A 15,003-nucleotide genomic window follows, 5' to 3' on the forward strand; every position below is an offset into this window, starting at 1 on the left:
ACTTTTTTTTTTTATATATCAACTGGCTCCAGAAAGTTAAACAGATTTGTAAATTACTTCTATTAAAAAAATGTTAATCCTTCCAATAATTATCAGCTGCTGAAATTGACTTGTTGTTTTCTGTCTGGCAACAGTGCTCTCTGCTGACATCTCTGCTTGTCTCGGGAACTGCACATAATAGAAAAGGTTTGCTATGGGGATTTGCTTCTATTTTGGACAGTTCCCGAAACAGGTGTCAGCAGAGAGCACTTAGACAGAAAAGAACAACTCGACTTCAGCAGCTAAAAAGTACTGGAAGGATTAAGATTTTTTAATAGAAGTAATTTACAAATCTGTTTAACTTTCTGGAGCCAGTTGAGATATATATATATATATATATATATATATATATATATATAAAAAGTGTTTTCCTAGATAACCCCTTTAACACTTCTGAGGAAGTCACCTAGAGGTGACTGAATGCATGGGGTTCAGGAGGGCGCCTTGTATATTACCTAGACCAGTGGTCTCCAACCTACAGACCTCCAGCTGTTGCAAAACTACAACTCCCAGCATGCCTGGACAGCCGTTGGCTGTCCGGGCATGCTGGGAGTTGTAGTTTTGCAACAGCTGGAGGTCGGCAGGTTGGAGACCACTAACCTAGACCATACACTGTCTTTGGTTCTTTTGTTTTCCAGCGCCTTACCCCTATATGTATGTATAGGACTACCGACTGACAGGTTGTATTATTGTTCATGACGTGTTTTGGGGTTGGGCTAGAACCTATAAACAGGTTCTGTAATTTATATTTGCATTGAGTATATTATGTATGCATGTGTTTTTGATGCTTATGAGACAGTATAGGGCCGTGGTCTTCAACCTGTGGACCTCCAGATGTTGCAAAACTACAGCTCCCAGCATGCCCGGACAGCCTTTGGCTGTCCGGGCATGCTAGGAGTTGTAGTTTTGCAACATCTGGAGGTCCGCAGGTTGGAGACCACTGGTATAGGGGATACTAAGTATACAGGTGCCCTGGGAGGGGTCCTAAGGGGTTCTCCCTGTTGTGGGAGGGCATTTATGTGCCTTTTTAAATGTTTTTTAATGGGGATCTGTCTAATTGGATGTGCTTTGTTCAATAACTTTTTGTGTATAATTAATAAAGATTGACATGTATTTATGAGATATTGGGTGTGCGCTATACGGTGTAATTTTTTGTGGTTGTGCAATATAGTACATGGGGTACCAGCACATTGAAAATATTTTAAGGCTAGAGCCTGCTTGTGTTTTAGGGTTTGTCATAACAGGACATAACTGATACTAAAGGATGGTCAAAAAATCCCATTGACATGACTGAGATTTTGCAGGAACATAACGGTAGTGTGAAAGGGGCCTAAGCCATCCTTGTTCTAAAATAAGAGGTTCTCCCGCTCCTGAGGGACTTGACCTGTCCTGATAGCTTAGCCATCCTTGTTCCAAAATAAGAGGTTCTTTCACACAGATCAATCCAGAACTGTGTAATGCTTAGTTTCTCCTGTGGTAGCGCTGTAGGAGAATTAAAGGGGTTATCCAGGAATCGAAAAACAGACCTATTTTCAGACCACTCTCTGTCTGTCTCCACTTTGTGTGTGGTATTACAACTTGGCTCCATTCACTTCAATGGAACTGAGCAGCAGAACCACACCCGACCTGGAGACAGACTGGATCGGTCTTTGAAAGAAATTATCTCTGTTTTTCGACTCTTGGATAACCCCTTTAAAGTGTTTATCCATAAAAAGTAGAGCTAATTTCTTTCAAAAACAGCACCACACCTGTCCTCACAAAGTTTTTAGTAACTGATCTGCAATACCATGCACAACCTGAGGACAGGTGTGGTGCTGTTTTTTTAGGAAAATGAAACTCTGTTATTCTAATCCTGGATAAAGGGTTTGCCTGGGGAGTGGAAAAGGTCTTACCTGTTCTGTTACCTGGCACTCGTTTTGCTGTAGTCAGACGCTCATCCCCTATTAGGCCATGTTCCTATATAATGGAATTTCCAAGCGGAATCAGGCAGAAAATTTCAGCCCGGAAATTCCTTTGCTGCAGAGTCCTATTAAAACGATGGGTCTCTGTTGCTCTGTGCACTCGGCAGATGTTTCCGTATTTTCGAGCGGTCGTACAGCCTACATATTCTCCTGGCGCTATTTGTTGAATGGCCACCAGTTCCGCAAATTTTCCGAGTGAACATGGCCTAACAGGAGGAGATGTGTTGTTGTTTTAAAGAGGTACTCCACTGGCCAGCGTACGGAAGTAAATGTTCTGAATGCTGTTTTCGCACTGCGAGCGTCTGCCATGCCCCTTGTGACGTCCCGGCCAAGCCCCCTCAATGCAAGTCTATGGGAGGGGGCGTGACGGCAGTCACGCCCCATCCCATAGACTTGCATTGAGGGGGCTTGGCCGGGATGTCCTGAGGGGGATGGCCGACAGGTTCGGAATCATTTGTTTCTGAACACTGGCCAGTGGAGTACCTCTTTCAGGTTTTGTTCACACGTTAGTAACTTGCAGCGGGTTTCCCGCTGCGAGTTACGCTACCATTCATTTGAATGGTTCCGCGGACAGTCCGCAAATCTAACACTATTGCAGACTGTCTGTGGACCCATTTAAATCAATGATCGTGTAACTCGCAGCGAGAAACCCGCTGCTAGTACTAACGTGTGAACGCAACCTTAAGCAGGAAAACCCTGCCATCAGCAGACAAAGAAGCTTATTTGTAGGCTGGTCGCTGGCCCTCTTAGGCTAGGTTCACACTATGTTTTGTAACTACGGTTCCCGTATATGGCTGGGAGGAGGGGGCGGGGCTTAATCGCGGCGCCCGCACTCCGCAGTATACGGGAACCGTATTTAATGCATGTCTCTGAGCCGACCGGAGTGAACCGCAGCCGCCGGTCGGCTGTGTTTTCGGCCGTATGCGGTTTCCCGACCGTAGGCAAAAACGCGGTCGACCACGTTTTTGCCTGCGGTCGACCACGTTTTTGCCTGCGGTCGGGAAACCGCATACGGCCGAAAACACAGCCGACCGGAGGCTGCGGTTCACTCCGGTCGGCTCATAGACATGCATTCAATACGGTTCCCGTATACGGCTGAGTGTGGGTGCCGTGATTAAGCCCCGCCCCCCTCCTCCCGTAGGAACCGTAGTTACAAAACGTAGTGTGAACCCAGCCTTACACACGGCGAGATCAGCCTATTCGTGTTATAGGGACCTTACTATGACCTAGAAAGAGCACATATCTATCTTGGTAGATGATGTTGGGTGATACAATTCTGCACGTAAAAAAGGTGCCTGAAATAATTAACCCTTGATCGACCAAAGTTTTATTGCTCTTGATCGATGAAACCATATGGCTTGGTGGTCCTGGGAGTGGGTAGCAGTTCAAGAACCCAACCCCCTTGATAAGCTGCTTACATGTGGGACACCTGAGATGCAGCAGTGACTTTGTTCCTTTGTGGTTGTCAGGTTGCGTCCTCTCTCCTGCTGAGCTAGTAAATGAGATGCGAGCAGGCCTGTGTGTCCAGTAATACCATTCCTGTCAATATCCTTCTGAGCGCTGCCAGACTGTAATTCGGCCTGATTGACATTGCACTAGGGGTAACGTGTAATTTTATTTGGAGGCACATCCCCGCGCCAAAGCACAGGATCGTATCGCTTTACATATTTGCTGAGGTTGCATTTTAATGACTGATCATCTCAAACTTTGGCATCGGTACCTACTTGATGTTGATTTTTGATATTAAGTTAAGTGGGACAAGCCTTATTGTTTCCCTTAATATAGTGCTGGAATTAAATGGAGATATTATAATCTGCAGGTGTTCAGGAAAGAAAGTTGCCAGTAGTCACTGCCATTTGCAGAGCACGTGTATACACTTGCCATTTACACCACGTTTTATTGCCAAGGTTATACAGAATCATGGCAAAAAAGACAAGTGTATGTAATGTGCAAATCAACGTTAACAAAATAAATACTTAATTATAGTTTGAGGGGGTACTCTAATGGAAAAGGAGAGGTTTGGTATAGGGATTTGCTCCTATTTTGGACAGTTCCTGACATGGACAGAAGTGTCAGCAGAGAGCACTGTGGTCAGACAGAAAAGAACCACTTCCTTCGTATAAAACTTCCTCCATAGCATACAGCAGTTGATAAATACTGGAAGGAGTAAGAATGCTCCGGCCCCCTTGATCGCCAGTAATCCGACCCGGAGCAAACATGCTCCAGGGACTGGTTATAACTGGGTGCTGCGTGCATGATCACGAGGGTCCCCAGCGGTGGGACCCCCGCAATCAGGCATCTTATCACTTTACTTTGGATAGGGGATAAGATGTCTTAGCACTGGAGTACCCCTTTAACAACAATCCTTTAATGGAGTACTTCAGTGCACTTATCCCCTATCCAAAGGTTAAGGATTCGTTTCTGATTGCTTGGGGTCCCAGCAGTTGGACCCCCGCGATCAGACACTTTACTCCTATCCTTTGGATCCTAAGTGTTCCTGCACGGTAGTACTCCTTTAAAAGATTTTTGTTAAAATTTCATATAAAATAACGGACCATCAGGGGATCTCTGGCTCCACCATAGAGATACATGGAAGGGGCGTGCCGGAGGCCGATTTGTGCGGGGGGTTACACGCCCCCTTCCTGGAGACTGCTGGGGTGCCGTGCAGAAGATTGCAGGGGGTCCCATCAGTTGTATTACCAGTGATCAGACACGTATCCCCTATTGTTTGAATAGGGGATAAGTGTTCCTGCTCTGGAGTACTCCTTTAACCCCTTAAGGACTCAGCCCATTTTGGCCTTAAGGACTCAGACAATTTAATTTTTACGTTTTCATTTTTTCCTCCTCGCCTTCTAAAAATCATAACTCTTTTATATTTTCATCCACAGACTATTATGAGGGCTTGTTTTTTGCGCGACCAGTTGTCCTTTGTAATGACATCACTCATTATATCATAAAATGTATGGCGCAACCAAAAAACACTATTTTTGTGGGGAAATTAAAACGAAAAACGCAATTTTGCTAATTTTGGAAGGTTTTGTTTTCACGCCGTACAATTTCTGGTAAAAATGACATATGTTCTTTATTCTGAGGGTCAATACGATTAAAATGATACCCATTATTATATACTTTTATATTATTGTTGCGCTTAAAAAAAATCACAAACTTTTTAACCAAATTAGTACGTTTATAATCCCTTTATTTTGATGACCTATAACTTTTTTATTTTTCCGTATAAGCGGCGGTATGGGGGCTCATTTTTTGCGCCATGATCTGTACTTTTTTTTGATACCACATTTGCATATAAAAAACTTTTAATACATTTTTTATAATTTGTTTTTTAATAAAATGTATTAAAAAAGTAGGAATTTTGGACTTTTTTAATTTTTTTTCGTTCACGCCGTTCACCGTACGGGATCATTAACATTTTATTTTAATAGTTCGGACATTTACGCACGCGGCGATACCAAATATGTCTATAAAAAATGTTTTTTACGCTTTTTGGGGGTAAAATAGGAAAAAACGGACGTTTTACTTTTTTATTGGGGGAGGGGATTTTTCACTTTTTTTTACTTTTACTTTTACATTTTTTTACATTTTTTTTTACACTTGAATAGTCCCCATAGGGGACTATTCATAGCAATACCATGATTGCTAATACTGATCTGTTCTATGTATAGGACATAGAACAGATCAGTATTATAGGTCATCTCCTGCTCTGGTCTGCTCGATCACAGACCAGAGCAGGAGACGCCGGGAGCCGCACGGAGGAAGGTGAGGGGACCTCCGTGCGGCGTTATGAATGATCGGATCCCCGCAGCAGCGCTGCGGGCGATCCGATCGTTCATTTTAATCGCGAACTGCCGCAGATGCCGGGATCTGTATTGATCCCGGCACCTGAGGGGTTAATGGCGGACGCCCGCGAGATCGCGGGCGTCGACCATTGCCGGCGGGTCCCTGGCTGCGATCAGCAGCCGAGATCAGCCGCGCATGACACGGGCATCGCTCCGATGCCCGCGGTTATGCTCAGGACGTAAATGTACGTCCTGGTGCGTTAAGTACCACCTCACCAGGACGTACATTTACGTCCTGCGTCCTTAAGGGGTTAATATAATTATTTGTTATAATATAAATCTTAGTTTCAGATCCGATAAAAATGACCTCGATTATTATGACAACAGACATTTCATACCAGATTTGCCCAGCGCTGATGTGAACATAGACCTAGGTCCCCGAAGGTGCATACTTCTTTTTTTCATTCACTCACTCATATGGCACCGACATATCCCAATTTATTTAATTATTTTTAACTTATATTTCTAACTAAGGAATAATTTAGTTTATTTACAGTTTGTTTTTCTAATTAAATTTTAAACTGAAAACCATCAGCAAAATATTTAGAAATCCTTTTGCCAAATCTTTTTTGCTTTCATTGTATTTTCTCTCAACAGAAGCAATTACTCATGGTTTTCTGTGTATCTTAAGTTTATAAAAAAAAAAAAAAAATTCCCAGGCCAAGTTTTGTTCTGTACAAATACTTGTTACTGCATTGCAGGGCACGGTGCCAGGCATATATTGCCATCTCCAAGCTGAACTTAAGAAGTGTTGTCATCTGGAAAGAAAAATAGGCAGGGCTGTTAAAACACTACTAAAATAGGTTCTTGTCCCTGTGCAAGAGAAGCTCTGTACTGGAAAAGCAGCGCTGAGGCTTCTGTACATAACACTCCCCTGCCTACTATTCCCACCGGGCATAAGGACCGGAAGCAAAGCTGGGCATCCAACCAGTCCATTTCTTTCTTCTGAGGAGAGAGACGCGGAGTAGTCCATAATGTCGCTTTTGGCAATTAAACTGCCTATTCCATTTTTACCGATCAATGCAGCCGTCACACGGTAGGTAGGGGCTGCAAAGGGGTGGAAAACAGGCTTGAGAAAGGAGGGAGGAAGGGAACATCCGGTGCCTCCTAATCTCAGATTGATGAACCTGCCTGTGCAGAAAGGGAAGGAGACTTAGAAGGGAGGATGCTCCAGCCCATTACAAGCTGAGAGAGGACAACTGCTGCCGCTGGTGGCTTGGAGCGTCTGCGGAGAACTGTTTGACCCAGCATTTTCCAGCTATCACATCTGATAAATGGGAACGTTTACCACTACTCGCCTTGAGCTCAGAGAAATATACTTCCATTCATTTAACATTTTTATTTTTTTTTGTTCTTGTTGGATTCAGCAGCCTCGCCTCATTTAGGAGCCCATTAACCCCCTGCTGTGCCTTCAATCCTTTCCGCTTCACAGAGGCCTAACCCTATTGATCCACTTGGAATGCCCTAGGATCCAGAGCTTTTTTTGCATAACAAGACTGTTGCCCCTGATCTCAAAAAGCTGGCGCCTCCTGCCTGGCTCGAGGTCAGGTTAGTGTAGAAGGGGATAAAAAAAAATAAACACAGCGTTCCACGTGGTGAAGTTTTCTGATTCAAATATGAGCTTCCTCTCACCCGGGGATGGAGAATGGCTGGACAGCAGCACAGAGGAAGAGAGGAGTCTTCTGTCATTTCTTGGTACGATCATCAACTTGAAGAGTTTTCAGAGAACGTTTAAATGGAGTAAAGTTCTTAATGTTTTACTGTTGTTTTTTTTAATTTTGTTTGCTATTTTTCTTTTTACAGTAATTGTTTTTTTTTTTTATTGTTTTTTTGTGTGTTGGTTACTTTGATCTGTTTATTTTGGTATTTATCTGTGTCGACTGTTAAAAGTTTTTTGTTCTTTTTATGCTGCAATTATAAACGCAGATGTCAGACTATATGCTAGGTGTATATTAGGTATTGATCGAATACTTCTAAAGTTCACTTTGTTGCGGAATGGGTTAATGCAGGGAAGGTGAAAAGCATGATGGTCAATATATAATGGCTCACGGTGAATGTAATTGCAGGTTGTCTAATGGAACGTCAGTAGCTTTGCGTTATCATGTTCTTCTTGTTTTCTTAAATAACTTTTTTTTTCTCTTTACTGTTGAAAAAGATTTGTGCGTACGTTCTGGAGTCATGGTTTACAGTACTTTGCTTTCCCAAAATTCTGCTCCCTAGATGGCGCTGTCTTTTTTGCAATTTTATTTAACTTTTAAAAATACACAGATTCTTATTGCTTGATCACCTGTAGATACGTAAATCCTGTTCAATGGCTTTCACAATTGCTCATGTAACGGGGCATTGGATTTGCTTGCCCGGTGGCGTAACTAACCGGTCCTGTGATTTTTATGGGACATTCTTATCATTTCTGCTCAGTGAAGACGATCGCTAATAAACTCATTGGCATAGACGCACATCTTAGCGATTTCCATATCTACCTGAATAATTAATACATGTCGAAGTGATAATTATTGTGAAATTAATTCTCCCTTTTTCCGTCATTAGACTTTATCTTTTAATTATCCCAACTACGGTGTAATTTTTGCGCTCTGTTGTGCGAGTGAATCGGCTAACCAAAAACCTGCCTTTCTATCTGCATGAAGGGAAAAAAGTCACAGACTTAGGGATGCTAAGGCAGATTGTAGAAATGTGAACACTTCATGACGTGGGTGATAATGTAGTCTTTTCACATTATCTCCCCCCCCAAATGAACTGCCAACATTGTTTCACAGCGCTGACTGTTTTCCTGAGGACGCACATTAATATTTTACAGTTTTTTTTTTTCCCTTCAGTGTCCCAAAGCAAAAGACTGCTGCAAAGACTACATAGATATTATGTGCCTCCTATATCATTGTTAAATATTCAGGACTTCTGCCGGTGGACAGCAGTTACTAGGCAGGAAAAGTGAATTATTAAAGGAAAGCCCCTTTTCACAGTAATTTACTGCACCCCAAAGTGGGGTATACTAACCTAAATAGGCCAAAATGAAATTGCCTCTCCTTTTGTTTTTAATGTTTTAAGCTTCAGAATGAAGTGGGTGGGCTGACGCTGTTGAGTGACGCCACTGGCTCTTCCTGCACTATTGACCTAGACATGGTGGCTTCCAGGGTCTGCCATAATTTTAAAGTGTACCTGTCATTTGCAAAAACATATTATGTAATGTGAATGATACCATTATATGTATATTTGTAATATACATTCGTTTAAAAATTTTTGTGTATTTTTGGGTGAAAAAATGCTGTCTTGTCCCTGCAGTTATTGCCTGTGTGTCTCTGTGTGGAGACAAAATACAGGAAGTTTAGGTGGGCCAAGCAGGGCTCTGTGCATTGAGGCTCTGTGACACGTACCCGGCTCACACAGCAGGATGATTGACAAAGCGGGAGCCTGCACAGAGCCCTGCTTGTCCCGCCTTCACTTCCTGTATTTGGTCTCCACACAGCGACACACAGGTGATAGCTTCAGGGACAAGACAGCATTGTTTCACCTAAAAATATGCAAATGTTTTTAACCAATGTATATTACAATATATACATATATTATTGTAATCTACATTATTTAAAAAGTATTAGCAAATGAACCATAAACTTTAAAGCAGCCATACAGATTAGAGAACTGTCAGCCAAAAACCTTTCTCTTTTCAGCACACCTTTTATGGGGTAGTCCAAGCTTTCCCAAATGGCAGATGTTGAAAAAAATTAAGGATCTGATTGCTGGATTTTAACATCGCCAAGAAGGGACACAAGCCAGCACTAGAGGTTCCTGTTTATTCTCTCTCCCGATTGACAACACATGCACTCTTGGCTAAGCTGAGCATGCATGCATATGGAAGGGTTATAAAGTTTAGCAAATGATAGCTAGTAGCACAATCCAATAGAAAATGAATAGGACACCACAGCTGAATAGAACTATTTAGCCCTACCATCATCTACAGAAAAGGTTGAGTAAGGGTACGTTCACACGAGTGGACCCACAGAGTATTTTACACTGCAGATCTACTGCTTGGTGGCTTTACATGTGCCTGTTCGGAGCGGCAAAACGCCTCTACGAGCAGTCACACTGTTATGTGCGAGTTGCCGCGCATGCATAGTGTGTACTCACACACATCACGGCCGCTTCCCCCTGCTCAATGAGCTAGGCCGAGAGCTGCTGCGATGTGCGAGTATACTGTGCATGCGCTCTGCGACTCACACATTGCAGTGTGTCTGCTCGTAGTGGCGTATTGCCGCTCCGAGCAGGCACATGTAAAGCCACCATGCAGGGGTCCTTCAGCGGCGGATCTGCAGCGTTATATACGCGGTGGGTCCGTTCGTGTGAACGTACCCTAATGCTGTAAATGCTTTTCTTACTAAAGGGGTTATCCACCATAACCCACTAAGGTCACTTTCCTCCCTCCCACACATCCGCCACCCCACCCATTAAAACACAAATTAGTTGTATTCCCTTCAGAAGACTAGTGTTTTCTAACCAGGGTGCCTACTGCTGTGGCAAAATTATCTCGCTCCACCCATTGAAGTAGGACAGGCTCCCTTTGCACACCTGACTAGTGATGTCGTGTCTCTGCTGCACTGCAACCTGGGAAAACCGGAGACCCGAGTAATTTTGTATGCTATTAAAAATATATATTGGGGCGGAAATCACAGACACTATATAATGAACTACACTAACTTTACAGCCCCTATAGCATAGTCAAATAAATAAAAAAAAATCCCACAACTTAAAGGGGTACTAAACTTATATTTTTTTTATTTTTTTAATCAACTGGTTCCAGAAAGCTAAATAGATTTGTAAATTACTTCTATTTAAAAATCTTAATCCTCCCAGTACTTATCAGCTGCTGTATGCTCCACAGGAAGTTCTTTTCTTTTTGAATGTCTTTGTTGTCTGACTACAGTGCTCTCTGTCAACACCTCTCTGTCCATGTCAGGAACTGTCCAGAGCAAGGCGGGGCCACACCGTGGTAGAAAGACTTTGCCGGTTAGCTCAGGTGCATCCCAAACAGCTTACAGGACAGCAGGAGGGCCCCTACCTTCCTCCTCGCTGTCTGATCGCCGAACGACTGCTCAGTGCCTGAGATCCAGACATGAGCAGTCAAGCGGCAGAATCATCGATCACTGGTTTCCTATGAGAAACCAGTGATCAATGTAATAGATCAGTGTGTGCAGTGTTATAGGTCCCTATTAGAGATGAGCGAACTTACAGTAAATTCGATTCATCACGAACTTCTCGGCTCGGCAGTTGATGACCTATCCTGTGTAAATTAGTTCATCCTTCAGGTGCTCCGGTGGGCTGGAAAAGGTGGATACATTCCTAGGAAAGAGTCTCCTAGGACTGTATCCACCTTTTCCAGCCCACGGGAGCACCGGAAAGCTGAACTAATTTATGCAGGAAAAGTCATCAACTGCCGAGCCGAGAATTTACTGGAAGTTCACTCATCTCTAGTCCCTATGGGAGCTTTAACACTGCAAAAAAAAAAAAGTGAATAAAGATCATTTAACCCCTTCCCTATTAAAAGTTTGAATCACCCTTTTCCCATAAAAAAAAAAGTGTAAATAAAAATAAACATATGTGGTATCACCGCGTGCGGAAATGTCCGATTTATAAAAATATATCGTTAATTAAACCGCACGGTCAATGGCGTACCCGCAAAAAAAATCCAAAGTCCAAAATAGTGCATTTTTGGTCACTTTTTATATCATGAAAAAATAAATAATGATCAATAAGTCCTATCAATGCAAAAATGGTGCCGCTAAAAACTTCAGATCACGGCGCAAAAAATGAGCCCTCATACCGCCCCATACACGGAAAAATAAAAAAGGTATAGGGGTCAGAAAATGACAATTTTAAACGTATAAATTTTCCTGCATGTAGTTATGATTTTTTCCAGAAGTACGACATAATCCAACCTATATAAATAGGGGATCATTTTAATCGTATGAACCTACAGAATAAAGATAAGGTGTCATTTTTACCGAAAAATTTACTACGTAGAAACGGAAGCTCCCAAAATTTACAAAACAGCGTTTTTTTTTTTTCAATTTTGTCTCTCAATGATTTTAACGTCATTACAAAGTAGAATTGGTGGCGCAAAAAATAAGCCGCCATATGGATTTTTAGATGCAAAATTGAAAGAGTTATGATTTTTTAAAGGCAAGGAGGAGAAAACGAAAATGCAAAAACGGAAAAACCCTCGGTCCTTAAGGGGTTATCCTCACGGTCAATGGCGTACATGCAAAAAAATTCAAAAGTCCAAAATAGCGCATTTTTGGTCACTTTTTATATCATGAAAAATGAATAAAAAGCGATCAATAAGTCCTATCAATACAAAAATGGTACCGTTAAAAACTTCAGATCACGGCGCAAAAAATGAGCCCTATAGACTATAATGGGATTTTCTAACTGCCCTTTAACCGCCGATTTGCAGGGTTTTCATGACGTTACATCAGACGGATCTTTAAAACGGATGAATTTTATAGTGTGAAAGCTGCCGTAGATTGAAGCTCAGGCCTAAAGGATACATTATTTCTTTCATCGCCTGTTTAGATTTGTTTACATGCAGTAGAGCGGAGTTTGTCATGAATTCCCTGTGCGTTCTCTGTATTATCTTAACCCATGCAATGCAACCCTTACTTAAAGACAGATTCACTTCTGCTGGATCCTTATTGCTCAGCTGTTTTCACATCTTATGTTTCCATTAGTAACCAGCAGGAGGCGCTATGTGAACCGTTTGACTTGGCTGAATTTTACTGCAGTACTTGATAATGGTTTATGTTATACAAGTTACATAAAATTTAGGCTCTAGGGGAGATTTTTCAAAACCTGTGTAGAGGAAAAGTTGACCAGTTGCCTGTAGCAACCAATCAGATCGCTTCTTACATTTTAAAAAGGGCCAGTAATTGATTGGTTGCGATGGGAAACTGACCAACTTTTCCTCTGCACTGGTTTGATAAATCTCCACCCCAGTGTTTTGCCTTTTTTTATTTTATTTTTTTTAAATGTTTTTTATGGCAATTCTATTGCAGTAAGCCTCATAAAGTAAGTCTTTGGGGTGAGTCCCTTTAAATGTAACTGTAGGCAGTTTACCATGCAGCTGCTCAGACTGGTTTAGGTCTCTGTAACAAATTTCACTGAAGAGGGGATGGGGGCGCCTAGAATTTATTTGTCTCACACCTGGAGTTCTCCTTTAGAAACTTAAAAGGGGTACTCCCATGGAAAACTGTTTTTTTTTTAAACTTGTGCCAGAAAGTTAAACAGATTTGTTAATTACTTCTATTAAAAAATCTTAATCTTTCCAGTACTTTTTAGGGTCTGTAAACTACAGAGGAAATGGTTTTCTTGAACATGGTGCTCTCTGCTGACATCACGTCCACAGTGCTCTCTGCTGACATCACGTCCACAGTGCTTTCTGCGGACATCATGACCACAGTGCTCTCTGATGACATCTCTGTCCATTTTAGGAACTGCCCAGAGCAGCATATGTTTGCTATGGGGATTTTCTCCTACTCTGGACAGTTCTTAAAATGGACAGAGATGTCAGCAGAGAGCTCTGTGTTCCTAAAAGAAAATCATTTCCTCTGTAGTATTCAGCAGCTAATAAGTAGTGGAAGGATTAAGATTTTTCTAGATTGCAATCAATGATTGGTTGCAATGCGGCCGAGACCTGACTCACTAGTCAGCTGATGACAGGGAGCCTGTCTGCTTCAATGGGTGGAGCGATCGCTTGGTGGGAGAGAGATCAATCTGCAACTAATGCAACAGCTGTAGGCACCCTGATTGAAAACCACAGGTCTTTGAATGGAATCAGCTCATTTATGTTTCAATGGGTGGGGTGGCTGATGTGTGGGAGGGAGGAAAATGGAGGAAAGTCAAACAGGAAATGCCAGTTCACAAAAAGCTAGCCACAGTGTTCTGGTAATCTCACAGCATAGCCATTTACCCTAAAACAAGCGCAGATCCTTCCTAAGCATGTACATTACTGCCTACCAGGTACGTACTAAAATCACCTTATGGTGGATAACCCCTTTAAATTAGAGGGGCAAAGGTTTAACCCCATAACGACGCAGGACGTATATTTACGTCCTGCGCCGGCTCCCGCGATATAAAGCGGGATCGCGCCGCGATCCCGCATCATATCGCGTCGGTCCCGGCGCTCATCAACGGCCGGGACCCGCGGCTAATACCACACATCGCCGATCGCGGCGATGTGCGGTATTAACCGTTTAGAAGCGGCGGTCAAAGCTGACCGCCGCTTTGAAAGTGAAAGTGACCCGGCTGCTTAGTCGGGCTGTTCGGAACCGCCGCGGTGAAATCGCGGCGTCCCGAACAGCTTGCAGGACACCGGGAGGGCCCTTACCTGCCTCCTCGGTGTCCGATCGGCGAATGACTGCTCCGTGCCTGAGATCCAGGCAGGAGCAGTCAAGCGCCGATAATGCTGATCACAGGCGTGTTAATACACGCCTGTGATCTGTGTAAAAGATCAGTGTGTGCAGTGTTATAGGTCCCTATGGGACCTATAACACTGCAAAAAAAAGTTTAAAAAAAGTGTTAATAAAGGTCATTTAACCCCTTCCCTAATAAAAGTTTGAATCACCCCCCTTTTCCCATAAAAAAAAATAACAGTGTAAAAAAAAAATTAAAATAAACATATGTGGTATTGCCGCGTGCCTAAATGTCCGAACTATAAAAATATATCATTAATTAAACCGCACGGTCAATGGCGTGCGCGCCAAAAAATTCCAAAGTCCAAAAAAGCGTATTTTGGTCACTTTTTATACCATTAAAAAATGAATAAAAAGTGATCAAAAAGCCCGATCAAAACAAAAATCATACCGATAAAAACTTCAGATCATGGCGCAAAAAATGAGTCCTCATACCGCCCCGTACGTGGAAAAATAAAAAAGTTATAGGGGTCAGAAAGAGGACATTTTTAAACGTATAAATTTTCCTGCATGTAGTTATGATTTTTTCCAGAAGTGCGACAAAATCAAACCTATATAAGTAGGGTATCATTTTAACCGTATGGACCTACAGAATAATGATAAGGTGTAATTTTTACCGAAATATGCACTGCGTAGAAACGGAAGCCCCCAAAAATTACAAAATGGCGTTTT

At 42.5% G+C, this 15,003-nt stretch overlaps 1 protein-coding gene across 12 annotated transcripts in view; it reads left to right on the forward strand.

Annotated features, from left to right (window-relative positions):
• RASAL2 (RAS protein activator like 2) overlaps positions 1 to 15,003 on the forward strand; it is a 394,529-nt gene that overhangs the window by 267,873 nt on the left and 111,653 nt on the right. The window contains exon 1 of one of the 12 annotated variants that reach the window (XM_056531801.1): positions 6,911 to 7,549. The exons of the other annotated variants lie outside the window; for them this stretch is intronic. Coding sequence (XP_056387776.1) covers positions 7,471 to 7,549 — 79 coding nt within the window. The 5' untranslated portion in view covers positions 6,911 to 7,470. Of the gene's footprint in view, positions 1 to 6,910; positions 7,550 to 15,003 lie in introns of those variants that run through there. 12 annotated transcript variants of the gene reach the window in all.

Source organism: Hyla sarda, chromosome 7, assembly GCF_029499605.1.
Source record: "Hyla sarda isolate aHylSar1 chromosome 7, aHylSar1.hap1, whole genome shotgun sequence".
Classification (NCBI taxonomy): Eukaryota; Metazoa; Chordata; class Amphibia; order Anura; family Hylidae; genus Hyla; species Hyla sarda.